The sequence below is a fragment of the Anopheles maculipalpis genome, chromosome 3RL (genome assembly GCF_943734695.1).
Source record: "Anopheles maculipalpis chromosome 3RL, idAnoMacuDA_375_x, whole genome shotgun sequence".
Taxonomy (NCBI): Eukaryota; Metazoa; Arthropoda; class Insecta; order Diptera; family Culicidae; genus Anopheles; species Anopheles maculipalpis.
The window spans coordinates 86,612,558-86,635,687 of record NC_064872.1 but is presented as its reverse complement, the minus strand read 5'-3'; the positions used below and the strand labels follow the sequence as shown (position 1 = coordinate 86,635,687).

At 43.3% G+C, this 23,130-nt stretch overlaps 3 protein-coding genes across 4 annotated transcripts in view; 1 reads left to right on the top strand and 2 right to left on the bottom strand.

Moving 5' to 3' along the window:
- Window positions 1-14,308, bottom strand: part of LOC126561426 (protein grainyhead) — a 136,520-nt gene extending 122,212 nt beyond the window's left edge. The window contains exon 1 of one of the 2 annotated variants that reach the window (XM_050217562.1): window positions 12,753-14,308. In XM_050217562.1, coding sequence (XP_050073519.1) covers window positions 12,753-14,308 — 1,556 coding nt within the window. The remainder of the gene's footprint in view (window positions 1-12,752) is intronic. The other variant, XM_050217564.1, reaches the window with a different exon arrangement.
- The window catches only part of LOC126562373 (26S proteasome non-ATPase regulatory subunit 4), a 363,835-nt gene that overhangs the window by 166,378 nt on the left and 174,327 nt on the right, over window positions 1-23,130 (top strand). The gene's annotated exons all lie outside the window — the stretch shown is intronic.
- The window catches only part of LOC126563470 (acireductone dioxygenase), a 568,562-nt gene continuing 550,990 nt past the window's right edge, over window positions 5,559-23,130 (bottom strand). Inside the window, exon 5 of the mRNA XM_050220114.1 lies at window positions 5,559-5,570. The gene's annotated coding sequence lies outside the window, so the exon portion shown is untranslated. The remainder of the gene's footprint in view (window positions 5,571-23,130) is intronic.

The window sequence follows — 23,130 nt, the reverse complement described above, 5'->3', positions numbered from 1 at the left end:
TATAATATAACTCAAATTCAATAACCAATTGCTGAGATAAAGAGAAAATGTTACACTTACTAACACTACTGAGAAGCAAAATGGAACACACCTCTTGCAATCAACAAAATGTCATTTCGAACCATTTGACGTTCCCCCCACATTCATTACATGATAATCTCTAACGTTATCTAATTTATCACAGGTGGGTCTTTTTTATGTCAGGCTTTCCCTCCTTTACCATAACGCATCCCCACACTGATCACTTTATTTCTTCGTTAAGACATCATAAGCCGTGAAGCAATGGGTCACTCGTTAAATATTCAAATTAGTATATCACATGAGCCAAATGGTGACACTTGCTCACCTCTCACTCAGATTCTCCGCTGCATCAGCTTTCCCTCCCCCCCCCTCCCCCTCCTTTTCTTTTGAAATACAAACACACACACACACGCCCATCCAGTCACTTTCTAACGCAACACCACAGGAAAATCGCTGGCCACGCAGCCCAGCCCGGATGGTGCCGTGACGCAGTCGGTTCGTGTTATCGGTTGCACTCAAAATTTATGGCCTCGCCGGCGGGCAATGAATTTGCATCGGATGTGCTACGGGAGCGTAGCGTTGTCCTAACACCGATTGGACCACAAGGAACCAACGAAAAAAAAAGCACGTTGCGAATAAGATCGAGATCGAGAAAAGCTTACCGTGGCGAGGGTTTCGAATTTCAACGTCCCGCGTTGGGGTTATAGCAAAGACCACAACCACCACCCTGTGTTTTTGTTGTCGTTACATCGTATGGTTGATGTGGTCACCAGATCAGAATGAGTGTACCGTGATATTTTATTCCTCCTTGTGCTGCTGCGTTCCGTTCTTTACATTCTACGAAATTCGTTCGTTGTTAATGGTGAAATCTGATGTACACAAACTAACTATTTTTGCTTAATTTATGACCGATCGCAACCAACGTCAACCACACAAATCTTATCCAGCGAATGTGCACACGAACACACACACACGCATTCATGCGCTTTGTTGACGAAAACTCTGCCGAAAACTCATGTGAATTTTTATACGTCTGCCCGCCCGGTGACCTCGATACCACCGATAATCGGACACATTTATGGCTTCTGACACAATTTATTAACTTTCATCATCAGATTACGATATTCATCTCCGGTTTTACGGTTTACACACGGAACGGAATGCGATCCGAGAAGGTGGCGATGACGAGCACGAACCCTTGCGGCAGGTGCTTGGATACAGTTTTATTGCCATCGTAGGTTAGCAGTTTTAATCCTTTCTTTTTGAGATTATGTTAAAAAAGGCACACTAAACTCAACGTATTCAACTTCTATTAAACGGAACTAACTACAGCAAAGTTACACACTATCACGGTACAGGAACTCTACAGGATCCCGGCAAGAGATAACATTACCTAGCCTATAATTCAATACAAACCACACGTCAAACGATTCCGTCCCATCATATCCGTACCCATCATAAGCTCATCCCGCAAATGCCTGCTTCTTCCCGGGCCTGACTTAAATGCCGTACCCTGGCGAACCCTGAACTAAACCAAACCACCCCTAATGTGAAGTTCGTGCCCATCAGCTTGATCGTTCCGGCGAGAAGCTTCCATTGACGCCCTCCCATCCCGGTTTTCAATTAAACGCTGGCCTTTTGCACCGATGGGGGCCAAAAAACCTTGACCGTCAAAAGGTGGAGGTTGCAGCGCGCTTGGTTAGCAATTATTTTCCCCTACTCCTTCCACCAATGCTGTCTGAACCCTTCAGGGAATGGAGGGATGGAAGGAGAAGGGGTTAAATTCTGTCCCGAACAGCGATGAGGTGGAGAACATTTATCTTGGGAATCTGTTTGCGCGGAAGGGAGTTTCCCGCATCAAGTAAGGACGCTGAGCTCATCATTCATTCGGTGTTTGTTGGAAAAGGATATGAGCCGTGGGTTTGGAATTGAAACGTTGACCTTCTGGAAAGAAAGTTATCATTTGGTTGATGAAAGGCTATACGGGGCGTATTGATAGGAATGCTTGAAGACACACATTTGTAGAACGATTTGGATGCTGATTCTAACGTTAACTGACTGCAAGTAACACGAACATCAAACTGATTTTATTTCAATCATAAAAAGTACAACAATAAAGATAAATAAGCACTTATTAGATTCAGTCAAAGCAATAACAAATCTCCTAGATTTCTATAACTCTCCACAAGTCTCTTTTTATCTCAGTCCCACACGATGTATGATACAAAAACAAATATTTCTTCCCATAATCATCACAAACATTACCACCCTAACCATCATTTTCCTCCGCCAGGCGGAAAAACACAATCCATTTATCCCGCGCGCATCACAAATTTGCTTGATTTATACCGACCATAAACGTCGACTCCTAAGTAAGCTTTCATAAATAATGTCTAAATTATTCAACCGCGTAAATGCTGACACAAAAACGCCACAAAACCGCGCAAAAACAATCGACTGGCTCGGATGGCTGGCGACGCGACGGTGTGCGAAAGGCAAACAAAACACAAGCCGATCAACCGATCTGCAAACACGTGCAGCTCGTTGAGCCCGGTTAGTTATTGAGTGTCAAAGTGTCTACGCTGCCCGTAAAGCGAAGAAATAATCTGCACTTGCACAAAAGGGCTACCTGCTATCTTTGCACTGCACGTACCCATCCACGAAAAAGTAGCACCCGTTGGGTTCGTGTTCTACCGGCGATTGGAGTCTTTTGTTGTCCTGCATATGAAGAGCTGCGTGCGCCCGTCAACCACCGAAAGGGGACCAAAATTGGACGGCAGTTTCTTGCTGAACGCTGTAACGGAGAAGCTACCAGCCACCCAAACCTGGCAAAGCTGACGATTATGTTTGTGCCTAAGATGTCCAATTGCACCACCGCCGATGGTCAATTACCATTTTCGCGCATCACAACACTCGGCAGGAGTGTGCGGGAATCGTCCCCAGGATTGCACCCGGGGTAGTAAATGGTAAATGTATCCATCGTGATTCCCAGAATGTACGGGAATCGGAGGACCTTCCCACAGCCTCCACTCTTTTTTTTCCACCTTCCCAGAAGACTCATCCCATCTTTTTTATTGAAAGATTGTTTCGGCATGGGCATGCGCGCACCGGTAAACCGTTGAATGCGCGGGTATGCAACAGCGCACCATAATCGCATCGCAGGGAATGTCGCATTTTGCATTCACGCATTTTGTAGCCATCGTCGACGTTGCGTCTTCGTGCGGATGCGATCCGGATGGACAATTGCTCGATGGATGCTGGCAGCTCATGAATTATTCAAACCAGCTACCGACGAATTACTCCGGAAGGTGCAAAAGCTATTTTTTTGGTTTATGTTCTTCTCTGTGGTCAAATATAGCGCGGTAGGCATACGGGAAGGGGACAGTGTGGCAAGGCAGGATGGGTAAGAAAATTCCAATCCAAACTGAGCTGCCTTAGCTGTAACTGCGCTTGATCAGTTACAACAGGGAAAAATGTAAGAATGTATCAAACTTCAAAAGTTACTCAACTTTCAACTCAATTTCATACAAACAAAATGTTGCTTTCTGCTCCAATTTTCAAGTCGTACGCATACATTAGTAAACTGAATCCTTACAAAGTGACTTCGTAAAACATTTATGGCGCTTTCTACAATTTCTTTACGATTGTATCGATTTCTTTAATGAGTAACGGTTTTAAGGTATCATAAATTTTCGCTCCCAAAAATTTTAAAATGTGTTTCACAATCTTAGCTCTACAAAAACACCTTCAAGGCGCACAGTAAAAAGAGGAGTAGCTTACCCCAGGGAGCCAAAGCTTTATATGCTCGCCTTTCGGATCCACTTTTCCTTCACTTCATTTGATCCATATCGTTTGCCGAAAACGTATCACTGGGCGTACCGCCACTCGCTACCGAAACGAGATCACGATCTTATTCGGGTTCGAACATTCTTTCCACTGCTTTTAATATAATGATCTTCTTTTTTATTTCTTTTAACTCGTACCAATGATTTTACGACTTTGCACGGGTTCAGTATTCAGCGGGCTTACTCAAGCTGGCCGCTGGCGACAGTTATCGATTGGTAATTAACTTTTAACAACATATTTCCATCGATCCGATTTGGTTATCGTCGTCGGTGCACGATGATGATGGTCCTACGGGTGTTTGATCGACTTTTGTAGAGGGATCGCCGCGTGGAAGAGACCAAAAAAATGGAGCAAAACAGGAGCGCTTGGTTTTTATGCAAAAAAGGAGTTGAGCAGTAGGACTTTTTTTGCATGTTTATTTACTTATTTTTTTCTTAAGTTCGTACGCTTAACATACGAAGCAAACAGACAAAAAAAAACACCGAAGGCAAGTGTTTTTATGAGCCGAAACGATAAATGATAATCGAAGCTCGCAAGGCTCATGTTGCAGGAACGCACCGGAGACCTTTTACTCCATTTAAGGCGATTTAAGTCCTGCCACCATCAATGCGGGCATGTAGAATGATATTCATCGATACTGAGATGCTTTTTTGTGCTCTTTATTTATTTGTGCGTACTATTTTTCTCGCTTTGATATATTTTTTGTTACTGTTTATTTATTTGCTGTCGTTTTCAATGTAGATTGATATACTTGAAGTCAAGAGAAGATAGTTGAAGGAAATATTTGTTCATTTATAGATAAAAAAAACTATCTTTTGTAGCACTTTAACTAGCATTTTTAAAATGAACAGCTTAAAACTAATCAAGTAATACTAGCTTGACACTGGAAAAATTAACAAAAAATGCAAACAAAATCAAACGTTTCTTATGAAGAAATTTTAGCCTATACACATCCAAACGACACCAATCAATAGAAATAACTAAATAAAAATTATTATAAATAATCAAACCACACCAAAGGGCATAATTACACAACCATCCAGTTTTAGCGAATATCTTTCCGTTTACCACTCGAATCAAAGTCCCTGCGGTTAACCACGAATGGGAATGAACTTTGAACACTTTTAGAGGAACTCAATTGCTCAAAAATTTCAAAAAAAAATCCCCCAAAAACAACCACATTTATTGCTGAAACTAAACCCCATAAAAAATCATCCACCAACTCCAAAGAGTCCGAAAAGGATAATAAAATCCTCGCGCACCAATCTCATATTTCGCCTGGCACCGTGAATTGTGTAATTATGATTCCAATGATGATGATGATGCGGTCTCCAATGATGGCGATGAAGGTTTTGCGGTTAATTTGAGGTTCGCTTTCCTATGGTATCTTTGCGCTTTGGCGTACAATTTCCAAAAAAACAAACGATACTTTTTGCCAATTGCGGAAGATTTTAGGGTCCTGGGTTGTAAAATTACGCCAAGATAACCATCTCGGTTCGTTATCTTTTAATCAGCGACTTCAGGATTTTTTTTATGCGCACAATGGGGTGAGAAAATTTCCCAACCAGATGTGAGATGAAATTATCAAGTCTTTTTCATGTTTTTTGCGTTAAGGTAGGTATTTAGATTTTAATAAACAAAGTCCACCGGCCATTAATAACAACGATTGGCTAGATTGTTGACCCGTGCATCCACAAGCACAGCTGTGGGAAAAGAACCATAAATGCACTTATTGCGATTGTAAAAAATAAACGCAACCACATCACGATAATAGATTTACATTATCCATTTATCTTGCCACGGTTCAAATTCTGCACCATAGAAAGCGTTAAACGCTATGTAATCCTTTCACTTTGACCTCTCCGAGAGACCTTTCAAGCTGTCGGTTGGTTTTTCCCCCCTCTTTCTCCTTCAAATATATTAACTGCACTTCGAAACTACCTTACAGCTCGGTAACCTACCCTGGAAAGATGAATCGAATGCATCGATCAACACAATTTAATGTACATCTCGTCTGACCACCCGGCTGCCAAGTTGCTCACACTCGATTACGCACTAACGTTCCTGAAGAAGGAGCACACACTAGCAAACAAAAAGTGCATTCGGTGCATGCAATTGCATTCGGAGATAAATGATCGTCCGTGCCACCAGCCCGCCTCGAGCCAGTCCCGTTGCGGCACAGATCCCTTTAGGGCAGCCAAAGTGACAACCCTAGGCGAACGTGTAAGCGAATCTCAGTTCTTACAGGGTGGGAAAAACAAAACACAAACTAGCCACACACACACAATATGAAAGGGGTTGGAAAACGGGTGGAAAATTGCTTACCACCAAGTTGCCGGTTAAACGAAATCATTACATGTAATGCTGTGCGGTTTTTTTTTTGTGCTACATCCACTCGCATCCTGTCCCGCGCTTTATCGTACAAATCGTCTAGTATTGCTAGTCAAGCTTGCCTACGAAGATAGGGTTCCCGCACTAATCGGAAGTAACAAATGTGCATCGATTTATCTTGCTGCTCGTTAAGAATGCATGATTATTTTTATTTGATATTTCCCTTCGACCGATGCTTCCTGTGCGAAGTGCCATGAACCAGGGGGATCGTGTTTGTTTTATTAACCACTTACAGTTACAGAGGCATTTCGTGAGGTCCTTCTCGTTGCCATCATTCTATTATCGCTCTTGAGCTTTATTATGTATCTATTTTATGCGTGTGTTTCATTTAAAAACCCTGACGAAGGAATTTTAAGCGTGTATTGTTTTAATAATAATCGTTAAAGGATACTATCTGAGCTATTGGAAAACTCTAACGTTAGAGATAACATCCGTTAGAGATTACGTTGATGTGTCCCATAGGTGATGCGATCCGGTAAGGGTTGTGACAGCGGTAATGATCTTCACACGGCAGGATCGGGGTTCAAATCCAGTAGCGTATCAAGATCTTTGGAGGCATAGCAAGGCTTTTGAAGGGAGATCTTAGGTGGCATGGATGTTGGGGCCCATATGATATTCAAAACAAGTGCTAACTGAGGGAGGGGTGGTGGGCAAAGAGACATCCATTTCGTGGAGTCCCCTAACATGTATAAGGCCCTTATTCCCGTATGCGGGGCCCCGATACAAGTTCCTTATTACGAAGTTACTACTGCAAAACTATTAACACGGGGCCCCATTTTACTAGACTCCGTGTACGCAGCAGCTGCTGGTGCTCTAGGCGACTCTAGGCGGTGCTCTATTCCGTTAAATCCGCTACTTTTCGAATCCCATCCAAACCGTTCTTCTTTAGAGAAAACGGTCAAACATATTTCATTGATTATTTCAACCTAACATTTGCTTGGCATCTGCAATTACCATTTAAAATCCAGCGAATTTTCCGAAATTAGTCGATGTACACCGAGAGTTTAAGTAGTTTCCTCTATTGCCTTGCATCCACTACAAGCTAAACTAAAACTAAAAGGAAAGAGGATCAGTATCGATATCTTTTCCAGTAATTTTGAAACGCCTTGTTAGAGAATAATTCGTTCCTGTCCTATAATAATTGTATACATTTTAAGCTGTTGCAGCTAAATTTTATTTATGGTTCCAACAGCTTCAAAGGCTCATTATTCGGACGGGTATAACACGCTATTGAAACGAAGCTTAAGCAACCAAGCAATACAGCATAACCATATTTTCTCGCTGCCACAAAGTTACACCTTACACATTACATTATAATCCGACCCTGTATGCTTCCCTGTGTGCTCTAAACTCTTCTAAACTCCAACCGAATACATAAAACCACCAATCACGTAAGTGCATGACTATCGGGCACCCATCAACCCCGATGGACCGGCGCCCATAACCACACACACACGCACTAACGGGTTGGTAAAATTTAATTTATTTTTCATGTCCTAAATGGGACTTTAGCGTCGCATACGAACATTATTGTCTGCGCGTTCGGGCACCCGGCTTCAGACCCAGGCTCTCCACCGAATGAAAACTTTTTCCCCAACAGCTTCTGGTACAGCTCTGGCAGTACCGATTTCTCAACGGTTCGCAAAGCCATGACAGTTTGCTTGAGGTTTTTTTTTTCGCCAAGCCGACAAGTGACCGCGCAATAAATTATCTGCCGTTCAGTTTTGGTTTGCGATACGCGCCGGCCGCGTCCGGCAAGCGTGCTCAATATTTGCTGCACTCCCTTCGAGTGGGCCAGAGTGCGAGCATTTTTACATGCCACCTTACATGCATTCCGGTGCACATGTGCAACGTACCGTGCGTTTAATAGTTTAATGAACCGTGTAAAACAAGACCAATCAACGCCGTTAATATTAGGCTTGTTTAAAGGATTTCCAGCGGAGCACAGATACACACACGTTTCCCAATCAAATGTCGAGCGAAACGTCAACGTAAGACCGAGGTACACACCTCTTGGGATAACCGTAACATCATCGATCAGCCTCCAATCTGGTCCAAGGTAACGTCTAGCGTCTGTTACCAGACGACATACGCGAAGTTAATGTCTAATTAAAATAATCCTAAAAACTAATAACAATAAATTTCTGAACGCTTCGAAACAGCAAAACGACTCCATTATGGGACGTAACCAACCAAAGGATATTAAATTATAAACTACTTATTTATATAACGCGTCGATATCTTTCAACAAACTATCAAAGCAAAATCTAAAATAAATCCAACATATTACTCGCATAGATTGAAGGAATGAATAGCAGATGAAGTTCTGCAGCACTGACTTAACCTTGGATACGATTGACATTAGCAAATAGATCGCTATCGACTGCCTCATAACCCGAGGCATACACGTTGACACACTTAGAGGCCTAGTTCTAAACTGCAAACACTTCTCAAGCTTCTCCGTGTGGGAGCAGACCGTCAAATGTGAAAAGGACGCCACTTAAAACCATTCCAACTAATCTAGTTTAGTTCTCCGGAAACAGGGCATAAGTAAAACGACACATACACTTCACCAAATGGAAAATGCCTACTACCACCGTTTAGATAGCAGCTTGCTGCAGACCAGCATGATGGACTTCTACTTCTAGTGCAGAACTAGCACAGTGCAGTACTCCAACAAGGCCACCACAAGCCCATTTTGTCACTCTGGCACCGCGTCGTAAATTCGCTACAACATCGAGCGCGCGCGAAACATGCGCATTTGGGAGTCCATTTCGATCCATAATCGCGTACCGGCTACTACTACTACCGGCTCGTAATGGTTACGTTTTAATGGTGCTAAATCTAATTTATGTTTCCTCAGCACATAAATTACTTTGCCTTTCGGGACCGAACAGTACGCCAAACTCGGCTGCTTTGTTCTGGGCTGGCAGCACTAGGAAACGCGCGGGTGGCTTTTTTTCGTGCGAGCCCTCCGGTGATTTATTAAGTTAAAGTTCCTTGCGTCTCCGAAGGGAAATAAATTCCTCCTGCAACTTTTGTGAGCTTTCTGGCGAATGCTTTATGATGCTCCTGAAACGGGGAACTCCAGCAGCTTGAGCTGACCTAATGCTGAAAGGTTAACCCAAAAGCAATTTGCTTCGCGAGTTAGTTTCAGATGCATTGGCATTTTTCTTTGGTTGTTCGTTTAGTTGCTATCTAAGCTCCCGTGTCAAATCGGGTGGAATAAAACGAACATAACGAAAGACTCCCACACAATTTGCAGTCATTTATCAGTTTTGGAGTGCGGTGTTGTGGCGGATATTTTTACTAGACTTTACTATTCTGGGGAACCTTGAGCTCACAACTCAACCAAAAGTATCATTTCAACAATGGAAAATATAATCGTTTTACTAGGATATCGATCGTTTGTTGAAGTTGAAGTTGGCAGGCCGGTCCGGGAGTAGAGGCGACACGAACTAGTTCATCCTTCTTTGCCCGATGCTCAATGAAGCATATGTTGTTCGTTTGCTCAATGCCTAAAACATCTTCCACACAATTGTGTTTGTGCTTGTTAATTTTCCAAAACAAAATTCTTATACCCCACACGTACCATTCCTCATTGTTGGATTGCACATTTTATAAACGACACTTTAACCGCCCAAAAACAACGAACAAACATCCCGTTCGATTGTTGTTTTTTTTTCTTGCTTCTCGTTATGTCTCTTATCGTTCGAACGCAATGGAAACAATTCCATCATCGTCGAAATGCATCAAAAATAGCATCGCTACCCCTCTGCTACCTTATTGCTCGGTTGTCAAACAGAGGGTAATGTTGCCACCATTCAACCTTAAAAGAGCAACGACAAAATGGGTAACCATGGTTCGAAATAAAAGTAAAAAAGGCAACGACAACCGGCGCATCATGATGCACCACACATTCATGATTCCAAAACCGATGTCCACAAAACCCTTCCCAGGCCCATTGACGATCGGTTTTACACGATCGTAGCCGATGGGACCTCATCAAACCATCTAGCTGTCGGAAGAGTTTGACAGACGGGAACTGTCATTGCACGCCCCACCAGCCCACAGCCCATGACCCAGGAGACAGCGGGCGCAGATTTGCAAAAATGTACCCGAACGTACCATCTGTCCAATAGTTGGATGCACCGTGCAGTGATCATAAATTAAATCACCAGTGCTGCTTCCGCGCGAAAACGTCTGCAGCGGAATGTAGCGTGGAAAAAAACGACAGACTTCAATGTCCGACCAAGCGAGGAAACAATCATTTCCCGCAGCTTCACAAGAATAGCCTCAAACAAAATGGGAAGGAGTGGGAAAGCAAAAGTAAAACAACCCAAAGACAACACGAGCGGACTGATGGAAGGCATATAAATTAAAGCCTTCCTAAAAAAAAGGCAGCAACAGCGAAGTAAAACATGACGAACAACCCCAACCGCACAAAGTGAATCAATTTGATGATTCGATGAAAAATATAACGTGCAAAAAGCGGAAGCACTGTCGCACACAGAGGCGCGCGAGCGCTCGCCAACGTATGCGGCTGAAATGGTAGAAATCGTACAGTAGAACATTGCCGTGTACACGCTAGCCGTACTGCCGTCTCAGTCAGTTGGTTGAGACGCGAATTCGTATCGAAATTTATTCGAAATTAAATTACCATCGAATTAGTATTCACAAGCGCACGGTTATTATGAGAACGTTGACGATTGTAAATGCGAGAAACGTTGCATGAATTTGTAATGAGACCGCACCGACCTTCCATCCTACCTTCCTTCCTGTCCTCCTCTACCCGTGGTTCCATCTTCAAGATCAACCGATCGTCGCAACCGATTTGGAATTTATGTATGTATAACATCGTTAACGATTGTCTTGCGATTGTGTCATTATCATTATCTCGTTGTCAATGTGCTTGCAACGCAGCCAGTTGTGGTTGATGTGCTTGGGAGTCTTCCCTCATCCATCTACCAGTGCGTACTTCAACAACATTCATACAACCACACAAAAAAAAAAACCATGCGAACCGCGTTCTGGTGGTTCTCTCTCTCTCCCATGCCCTTCCTATGCCTACTTCGAAGATCCCATTTTGCTGGTCGGCAAGGATGCTGGTAGCTTTCCAGGTTGGCTTTCACATAGCATCAACCCAAAACGGTGAAAAAGAGCGAGCAGACACTGCATCCTTGAGGAAACTCCCGATGCCGATACTGCTGCCTTGTATGGCCGCACCCGAGGCCGACTCGAAATGGTGAATTGTGGTTTCGGTAGCGGAACCCCATTCTGCACACCACGGATGGTGTCACTTTATTGCCACGCAGACCTTCACAGGCACACTCGTCGGGCCATGGTGGACCACGCAATCTCTTCTTTAACTTTTTTATGTACTCTTCTTCACCTGTTTTTGAGCTAGTATGGCGAAAAAGAAAAAAAACACACACGAACAGTCCTCACCGAGCGTCAGGCTTTGTTCTTGAGAAATTGATCATGAATTCACAATCAATCAAATGGGAAGAGATAAGAAATAGGGAGTGCTTTTTTTTCGCTTCATTCGTCTAGCGTCTTGTGAGTCGATTCGCTTACTGTACGGGTTCCAATTAACTCTTAATGACATAAATATCGAACCGATTGGGTGTGCTTTATCGCAATCGAGATCGTTGGGAATTATTCTGTTTGTTTGTTTGTTTGTTTTTTACAGTTTTAACTTGTCGGGTCTTAACGATCATTGCGGCAACAGTGACAACAGATGTTCATTAAAATGTGTAATTGATATTGCTACAATTTAGAATATTCCTTTAATTATACACCGAAACTCACTATATTTTTAATCAGCTTGATTGTAAATGGTGAATAAGATCCCAAATAAATTATTTCAAATGTTTCATTTTGTCGATGTTAAAAACATTATTTAACAAAAAAATCCATAAGGCATTACAGACATATGCTCAAACAAATGTTTGATTCGTTGCTTTAAACCATTCAAAAAATAAAAATAAAATACCGAACAGGAACGCCTTGAATAATGTTTACACTGTACGCGCATAACCAAACTAAACAAACACTTGTTTAATTTGAAAATATTATCAGCTTTCTTTAACTTTTACTTTAGGTAGGATCGGAGTTCAAATCCCATCCGGACCGTTCCTCCTTAGAGAGAACTGACCACCCAGCTACGTGATATCAGCAAGTTTATTAAGCCATTCGATGGCCGGCGTGACCAAGAAGGTCATTAAGCCTTGAAGAAGCTTTTGCTGTCTTGAGGTTGAATTCCCAGACTAACAAAAAAATTGAACAATAAACATGCCAATAAATCGTCCTTACACACATACATAACTGATAACCAAGTGATTTGCTAATGACAAAAAGTTAGTATAACAATTTTAAAATTAAAAAAAAATGTTCAAATGTCATAAACAGACCAATCGATCAAAATCAATACGATGAAACAGCAAATTCCAAAAATTAGATAAGAAAAATTAAATGTCCCTCCACCAACTTACCTTTGCTGAAGGCCGCTAATATCATTCGGGTTCATATCCGAGGACACCACGTAGACCGTCGTACCGTCCGGACCCTGCTGCTGCGTGTACTGCAGATTGCCCTGCACCACAATCTGCGTACCATCGATCAGCCCGAGCTCATTGTTCGCGTACAAACTTTCCAGTCCCTTCTGGTCGGTGTAGATCACCGTTTTGTTGCCCTCGTTGTAAACGTAGTCGATCTGAGGTTTATCTTCCTCGCCCGATCCGGGACCACTGCCACCACCAGCACCACCACCACCACCAGCACCAGCCCCCGGAACCGTCTCGAAGTGTGGCATAGCCGCCTTCGGATCACCGTAGATAACGTTCTTCGGTTCACCGCCACCGAGCGTGTAGACGATCTGCTTCGGCTGTGTTTGGTCCGCTGGTCCACCGGCCGCCGTAGTGTAGATCGTCTGCGGCTGATGCGTGTGTGGCGCGTGTGGATGACCATGGTGCTGTGCCTGCTGATGTTTGTCGTCCACGTCCTTCTCGAACTGTTGCACCGTGGTCGGTAGCTGTTCCTGAGGGCCAACACCGACTGTGCCGGCACCTCCGCCGCCACCAACACTAGTCGTCGTGTAGATGATACTATTGTCCATGCGATTCAGCAGCTGGTCAGCGGTCGAGATGGCAATGCGGGTCAGAATCGTCTCGCCGTTCTCGTTGCGTGTTATGATGTGATGTTCACCGTTTATGATGTCTCGGCTGATAATTTCCTGATTGCCGAGCAGTCGCTGTATGTGACTGTCCTCGAGCAACCGTACACCGCCCTGTTGCTCCTCCGGTGACATTCGACCGAGGTGTTGATGCTGATGGTGCTGTTGTTGTTGTTGTTGCTGTTGTTGTTGTGGATCACCACCATCGTTGCCGTTGATAGTTGCCGGTAGCAAGCGATGTCCATCAATGATACCACCATCGTCCGGGTGTACTTGCGCGTGCTGTTGGTGGTGTTGTTGCTGCTGATGTTGATCTACCGGAGACATACGTTGCAAATGCTGCTGTTGCTCATCCGATGACTGCTGTTGTTGCTGGATCAGTCGAGCATGGAGCAGATTCTGTACGGTGGTAGAATGATGTTCGCTCGGATGTAGTTGATCCGGTGAATGCATTTGCTGTTGTTGCTGCTGACCATGCACAATCGTAGTTAGCTGATGATGGTGTGCATTCGCCGCTAGCTTATGTCCTGCCGCTCCAGCAGCCGTTGTATACACGTACACAGTGTTCGTCTCCTTGTCGTACACTTTCTCCGTCGTTCCATCATCCGGAAGACTCATATCGGTGGCCCCATCGTGGACGATGGTGTGTGGTGAGGTGACGGAACCATCACCAGCGGCTGCTCCACCGGGACTAACTCCAACACCACCATTATAATCCTTGTGTAGATCCAGAACGCTCACAGTCGTCATAGTGGCCAGCTCTGGTGGTGGTGTTCCTTCGGCACTGGTCGACTTAATCTCTCCCTGCAACGGAGCACTGTTAGCTTCCTGCTGAAGCTGTTGATGCTGATGATGCATTTCAGGTGATGCAGACATTCCGTTTTGCTTTCGCTTCTTTCCCACTTCTATTGCACGGGTTTCGTTTATTGAGCGGTTTGGCACGCAAAGTTTACTCCAAGTTCTGCGTAATACGTTGGAACTGGTTGAATTGGCACAGATTCTTTCACAAACTGCCAGCTTTGTGAACAGAATTCACATCAGCAGATCATGGTGCACTGTAAAAAGAAGTCAAAAATCAAACAAAGAAACCATACATTAGCTACCGACTAGTACCAACAACATGTTAGAGATGTATTTATTTGCAAACCAACGCTCACCACAACAGGGGTTGTTCTGATCTTATCAAACCAACCAACGGGAAAGGTGAGTGGAAGATTTATTGCTTCACAGACGCTCGCAAGAATTGTGGAATTGTGCCCACGAACACCACCGAACGAGGTTGGAGTTTTCTCATTTTTGCGTATGAGAAAATTAATTGCCCTAGCGAATGGGTATGGAAAAACGGATTAAAGGATTCGAATGTGTGAAGATACGGCTTTACATCCTGCCTGCTCCATCCTCAACTCTTTACCTCACATCATCAGGCACACCAATTGTGACAGCGGTATGCAGAACCAATAAATTTTGTTATCATTTTCAACGCTTCCAAAGCCGTAACCGAGTAGGTTTTAATCGCGAATTGCAAATCAATGCAAGCACAACGATCACATGTGTGCGTATGTTTTGCTACTGCTGCTAGTGTGGCAAGTTAGACAAGGAATAAATATCTCACTTTACTCTGGTGTCTCATGCAAAAAAAAACCGTTTAATCGTGCGATGATTTACGAGCTTTGCACGGTTCACCCAGCGGCCGGTGTCAATTTTTATTCTGAACGGCCCTTCGTACCAGCCCTTCTAGTGTTGGGATGTAAACACAGCTAAAGGATTACAAACACACCTTCTACAATAGCGGTAATAAATAATGGTGATTGTTCGGTTATTTCCACCATTGTTCGACCTATTTGCGCGGTTGGGTAGGCAAGAACGAGAATTCAAATGTTTTTCTTGCTTGTCTTGGGCACACAAACATTCCAATTAATTTGTAACCAATATTATTGTGAGAATTTTGTGAAACAATCCTGCTTTTTGTGGTTCAACAGCAGTGAAGGGCTTAGTTTGCTAAGACCCCACCCTTGAACCTTCTAGCAAATTAGGAGCTTGAGGGAAAAAATCTATAAACTTTATTCGTATAGGATAAAAGGATATTTTTTTGCTTCAAATTTGAAGTCGTCTCGAATTACTAAATAAAAAATAAATATATTCAATACTTACAATTTTTAAAATGATCCCAGCTTCAAGTACAGCTCCATCAGAAGATTACAAACTTTAGGCACACATTCATTTGTACGTTTAAAATTGATAGCTTTTGTTCCAACGAGGAGGAATACATAAATGCAGGCTGTTGAAACTTTTTGTTTTCTAACAAATTTCAGCAATTTTGCATCACTTCTCCGTTTTCTGTATGGCACACGCTTCAAGCAGTTGGATCTGTTTGTGCTACATATAGTTGCTGTTTTCTTTTTCTGCTTAATTTTTTATATACTGTTGGACGGAAGATGGAGCTTCGTTGTTGCACAATATAGATATATTACGATCGTTACACGATATTTCACAGAAGGTAAATCACTGACGCATGGACGGAAGACGTTACGTGATTAGTTGGTTGAAGAAGCTGTGGATCACATGGTACTTATTGTTCTTTCGCTTTTGTTTCTACTGTTCTGTTTGTGTTTCATCCTCTGCATAGTTTTTGTTACATAGTTGTTACGATGGATCTGGAATAGAAAGGAAATATCTACATTAATTTCATGTCGTTGCGGTGGGTAAAGTAGTAGAAAGACATTAAGTTGTGGAAATTACTTTATCAAAGGTGAAACATAATATTTTTATTGGACACCAAATGTCCTAAAAATGTATAATATCTAGTTATCGTGGAAAATATATGTTTAGTTACAATATTTATTATTATTATTTATTGAAATACATTTATATATGAACCGCATCACGAATAGGTAACATTCCAACGCAAGATCCTACTTCTTGCACACTATGGGCGATCGTACATGATGTCTGTGGTCATGTTTGTTGTTTTAAAAATCGCATAACAGCCTATTTTTCTCCGTAACACAAACAGTTTACTCCAAATTTGCTTGCGTACAACTTGTGTATACAAAATTGCTATTTATTTAACCACTCAATGGATAGCACGACCATTACGAAGACAAAAGGATGTCTTGCAGCACCGACATCAACTCTAACGGCCACCAGGCGCGTCGAATGTGCACTGGAGGAGGTCGCCCCCAAATGGCTTGACCCCATTAGGCGCTACAGAGCACCAGGCCGTGCACATATTCGGCACCGTCCGGCACACGGCACAATGAGAGCCACCACAGCCAGGGCCAGCCAACATATGGAATGGCCCGAGGGCAGAACCAACCGATCCGCGGTGTGTTGTCGCGATCGAAAAAAAGCCGATCACCCCAGACGTGCGGAAGGGAAAAGAGAAAACTTACGCTTCTTTCCACCCCCTCCCCGCTTTTGTGGCCTGTCACAGGTGCCAATCAATACACTTATCTTCGACTTCACCTCGATTGCTAGCGGAACACTTGTACGATGTGGGGAGCGAAAAAAGAAATAATAATACGAACGAACCCAACACAACACAAAAGGGACAGCGTAGTGTTGGGCAACGAGTTACCTCTGTAAAAGAAAATATTGGAAAACAACCCCCGTATGGCGAGACATCCGTTTTGCAAAAGGAACCCCATCGACCCCCCCCCCCCCCCCCCGCCTAAAAAAAGTGTCCAATTTCGAACGGAATAGATTCGATTCCATGTGTATACCGGTGCGACCGCACACCCTTCAATACGAAAAATTTCAACGAAATGACATGAAACAAACTTCGCTTGTCCCGCGTCTGAAGTCCGCGTCCGTCAAGAAGACAATAATCTTAATGAGAGACATTAATATGACCCCAACACTCACACACAGGCGAAGGAAAGGCCCTGAGGGCGTGATGAGATTTCGGAGGGCGCAATTTCTTCCTCCGGGGACACACAGCAAAGGTCGCGATGATGGGCGCTGCCCCGCTGGTTGCCCAGATCGAGTAGCACACCAAATTGTAGGCAACCACTGTGTCTTGCTAGTGTTGCACAACGTTTCACTCATGCAATAATTTTCGAACCCTAGGCCCCGTAAAAAGAGCGTCACGATCACGACCGACCGTTCGATGGATTGGTTGGCGAGAGCGTGCGCGCGCACACACACACAGTTTGACAGGTGAATAATCGTTTCCGATCGTATGCCGTTCAACGATCGCTAAGTGTGTTTCAGACGGGTACGATATTAGGGACCTTGCAAAGGAAGTAATTAACAATTATACTTCCAAAATACCATCATTTCGAAAAAGGTAAAGGACACAGATTAAACCGTACTAAAGCGGATCATTTCGCTGCGAAAAATGCACACAACCCGTCACGCCGTCCCTTGGGGACGCGTATACATTTAGAAAAGAGTTTTGCAACGAAATCCGCTAAAATATGATCCGCAAACAGGCATCACGACCACACGGCGCAATGTCACAACGGTCGCGCGCGAAAGGTTAATGCAACCGAAATGTTTTGCCATAAATTTTGCACCACTAAGCTGCTTACACGTTACGTTTCCGTGTGCTGCATAGCATGTGCAGCACTGTTGTGGCAAAGCGCACACCATCGATCAGCGTCATAAGTATCAATGAACACCTCCGGAGCCTGCACAGGATGAGCGCGAAACACGAGGAAGAATAATTGAGAATGAATCGAACAAGCAGCATCTAACAGCACAGCGCCGCGTCTGATCGCAAAACACCTGCTAAGGAGATCATCGATCAAAGCTGTAATTAATTTTACTTAAACTAAAACTGCTCTCTCTCTCTCTCTCTTCCTTCGGTGCCATAAGCTTAAAAGTGTGGATAACAGACGATCGTGTAGGATGCTTTGATACCAACTTTGGTCCTTCAAAAAAAGTCTATCGTCTCCTCATCACACCAGAAACCACACCACAGCCCGAGGTCAGGGGTCGTAAAGTAAGCCTTTCGTTCACGCTCACGCCAACACAACCGGGGACAATTGTTCGTTTCACCTAACATGGCACTAACAACGCACTTAAACCCACTTTCCTTGCATACTGGGAAACGGTGTTGTTGGGCGAGGTGAGATGGGAGGTTAACCACGCGAAACCTAACATTTCTTCAAACACGGGCACGGGTTCAAAAAGGAGTGTAACATGATACTCGTGTAGCGATCGTTGCTGGTATGAAGCGTTCGTTAAAAGGAATAAAGTGGAATAAAGGTGGAGAAAGAATTTACTGCAAACGACAAATTTGATTGTTTGCTTGCGCCCCATGCGAGCTTGGTAAGGACGGACAGAAGAAGGGTCTAAGAAGGGATAAGGCAGCACCAACACACGCACGCTGGGACACTATGGTGTGGCAGATCAATTAAAGAACATGTGGCGGAGTACAGTACAGTGCAAGACATAGTTATAACTTCACCTGCTTTTTTAACTCAATAAAACCAAAACTGATTTATTTTTTAGTAAATTATGAAAACTAGAAGCATAACGAACTAAAAATGTTTCTACATTTTATGTACATTGAATTTAAAATTTGAATTTTCACAATTTTCACCTTGGAGAGGCACCAATCTCCAAACGGCAGAACCGGGGTTTAAATCCCATCCAGACCGTCCCCTCTGTAGTGAGGACTGACTTTCCACTGACTAAGTGGTATCGGCAAGTCTAGTAAGCCATTCGTAAGCCGGAGCGACCTTAGAGGTCGTTAAGCCAAGAAGACCCGGGATGGAAATTCCGTAACAGCTAGTTGTTTTTAGAAATTCGAATTCCAGTGCAAAGAATTTTATTTTGCTTGTTTTTATCTAAACCTTTAAGATATTGTATAACAACAAAACCAATGACCCTATAGTTATGTTACGGACTGTATGAAGATAACATTATGTTACTGCGCCAGTTAACATCAAGTTAATTTCGGGAAAAATATAACCAAATCTAATAAATATTTCAATTTTCTAATTCTATCATCACATGCACATTTTCACCCACAGACCCAATAAACTACCTAATGTGACTAGCGTTAATATTTCCCTTCATTCCCCAGTTTTCGATCGAAATGTCCAATGCACATGCCACGGTAAAAATTCCACTACCCAACACCAAATGTGCAACGCGATACAACCAACACACAATTTATTAACTTTCTGGCCGGCACACACTTGTGCTGGCAAACGGCTGACTACAGCAAGCGCCCTCTCACACACCACAGCGACTCATTTCCGCATAAATCCACGTCCGACAGGGCAAACATGCGACAAAATTGGCTGAATTTGATCGCACAGCGGTTTAGCGTCGCGGAAATTGGTACAATTTAATGGGGTTGTGTACGGCCACAAACCCACCTTCGTTCGTGCACTGGCACATGTGAGTGGTTCTTTGTCGTCCATTTTGGGATGCTGTGATCCCATAAATTTTCGTCGCTCCAAACAACCTTGCGTGTCTCGCTTCTGGCCCGACTGGGGTCCCAACACCACAAAGGGTGACCCGTTAAAAATAAAATAACGCACCAAGGCGGCGGCCACCACCAACCGATCTTTACTTTCGTGGGCCAACGACGATCGACACGAATTTGATTGACGGAACCGAAAGGAAACGAAACAGGGCACCAACTTAATGGAGCGGCTGGAAGTTCCTTTATCCCGCTCACGCCTGCTCCCCTTGAATGACAATAATCAACCCCCCCCCCCCCCCCCCCCCGTCTCTCCTTTTCACACTCGCGCAAAGGTAGTAATTTTTCAATCCACCCACGCGGCAACGACATTTAGTGCGAGATCGCGATCACGATCGGTGCAAATCGCTGATCACTATCCGCCTTCTCCAAATTGGCACCGTTTTTATCCTTTTCCGTGCCGGAGTAGCTGTGTTTCCCTTTTTGTGCGCCGTGTGACATTTGAAGCACCGTTTATAAACCCACGCACGCCACCACTAACCGAGCTGCACAAGAAGGAAAGTTAAATTTTATCTCCCTGGTGGACGGTGTGCTAATTTTGTAGCGAAATTTCATTGCGATTTTTTGCATTCATTTTGCTGCTCATATGCAAGCGAAATTATCGGTTTACAGAGGTGACACACACACACACACGCAGACACGCTTTACGCATGAATTTGCAATGAGCATGAGCCGTTGGCAGGCCGTTCTCCTAAATCTCGTTGCACCGATAATCCACCGCGATGAAGCCGTCAATTTGATTTTTATTTTCAACTCTCTCGCAGGCGAAATGCGAACGAACATGTGACCCGTCGGGCGGCACTCGCGCGGGTCGATCGAATCGAACGTACGGCTGGTCGCTTTAATTAAAATTAATTCGCAAAACAAGCCCCCGCAGTGTCCGCAGCTAGTTGTCGTCGGCCAGTTATGAAATTCGTGCAAAGGATAATAACCAAAAAAAGGACCATAAAATCACCATATTGCTCAACTCATCAATGAAACGGACAGCGGGCAAGTATATGGCAAAAGTTGTTATGAGAAACTTAATATTTCACTGTTATTGGGTCGTAACGCATGATATATCGATGCACAGCAATTTTAACGAAAGTGTATTACCGAAAACACTTTGTTCGAAAAACATGGAATATTCATAAACATTCAATAATTTCTCACTTTTTCATACACACGGGAGATTTATTCTCGAAACCATATTTTTTAACGAGTCAATCGATGTCAATTTAAGACGTATTGAGCAGTAAATTATTAAAAAAACGTACAAATTATAGGACCGTTCGTTTTCAGTTCTGTACTATTTACGGGTTTTTACATTTTGTTTTTTCAAGCGAACGTCCATGGCACGCAAATGTACGCTAGTGTAAAGTGTTGACGATTATCCGGCCTGCATCCGGTGCGGCAAGATAATTGAACGAATATCACATTCAATGGATGATGCAACACCAATCCACCCATCTGCGAACGGATAATCATAGTGGCTGTATCGCAATCGATATTTATTTTTCTGTTCCACTTATTTTATCGTGTTTTTATAGTCAAAACCCTTTTTTTACCTTAGCTCAATCAATGTGTTGAATCAATCAATGAATTAAATGAAATATTGTCAAATTATATCATTCGAAATGATCAAAAAATAATGAAGAAACCAAAAGAAACTTTTTAAAAACATATTCAGGAGAATAAATATACTTTTTCATGGAATGGATCACGAAAAAAGTGATTTATGGCATCGAATGAAAAATATATGAAAGAAAATAAATAACACATAATTTCGTAGATCACACGGCACGACCATGAACCAAAACCCATCTGAAAAATAAGGGAAAAATCATGCTTCTAACCATAATCCAGAATAGGGATTATGGTGCTATGATGCTTATGATCCTAAATAACAAATCGCAAAAAAATATTAAATCCACTTTATTACAATTTATTTGCGATAAAACAAACCGATATATTCCTTCGTTAAAATTTCTAACATTATTTTTCTAACTGTCAAAGTGAATTGTTTTATCTCATCTGAAAACTTGAGTACATATCAAAGCTACTAACACTACATCCTTGCACCATACTCCTACCACACCTTCACCCTTTCTCGAGCGTATCGGCACACGGAATGCATTTTTGGTATGCAATGGGAAATAAATCAAGCAAGTTTGTAGGGGGCAGCTACTAATCCCGCATAATCCCGCACACCGGTGGATAACTTGTTGCCTTGGCCTGCCCTGGGGTGGCTATGATTTTGTCAAACAGCACAACGACCCATACACATTGGCGCGCAATTGCCGTACGGTTATTTTTGTTTTGCCTCCAGGCTTACCGCTTGAGTGTATATTTCCAAACCTCCGCAATGCGCTGAGCGTTAGACAGGCGTGTTCGAAGCCCGGTGCAGCTGTCATGCAGGCGAGATGCAACTAACAGTATTAACGGCGAGCGATGTGAACGAACCACCACCAGCACTCGATGATCCCCGCCCGCAGTAATCCCGCGTCGTAGACTTGCCGGGCCGAATCAAACAAGTTGCCAAAGACGATTGCGAAACCTCTTAACTCAATCAAACTATTGCGGAGCTATAAAGTGAACAACCATGTTTCGCCTTCGCCTTCACCCGTTGCGACCTCGGTAACCCCCGCTCAACACTCCCGGGTCCTCGTTGCAGCATATTATCTTTCTTCTCCTGCAACAATTAGAGATGGTACAGGACGGCAGAGGCGAAAAAAAGCACACACATTCTCCACTGCCACTTTAGTGTATTTTATTGCATGTAACCATCATCGGAACGAGCGCACGTGTAAATGGTTAAATGTTTTGGGATTTTTTTTTCATAACTTTATCAAAACATACACCAAACGGTTCGCTTGCTTATCCCACCTGAGGTTGCAGTGTGGTTCCTCCCGATTAAAGTGCACTTGCAAGCGAAGCTAAGCTTTTGCAAGCTTTTGCTATCGTGGTTCAGTAATCTTTCAATTACATACACAACCTATTCCCTTCTCCGCTACAGGTCTGCTGCTAGCATAACGTGAGGGCAGAGCACAATATGTGTGTACTATTTTAAGCCCGTACGAAACGGATCGTAAGATCTCACACGGAAAGCTTGAACATTGTTGGTATGTTGTTGGAAAGGATTTCGGAGTATGGATGGGAACAAAGTGCTCATTTCTTGTCTTTTTGGTCAAGCAGCGCTACAAGGTGCAAAGTTTACTCATTTTTATTTTTATTTTCCTGCTGTTTACTTGATTTTTTGTCGAGCTAATTGGATTTTGGT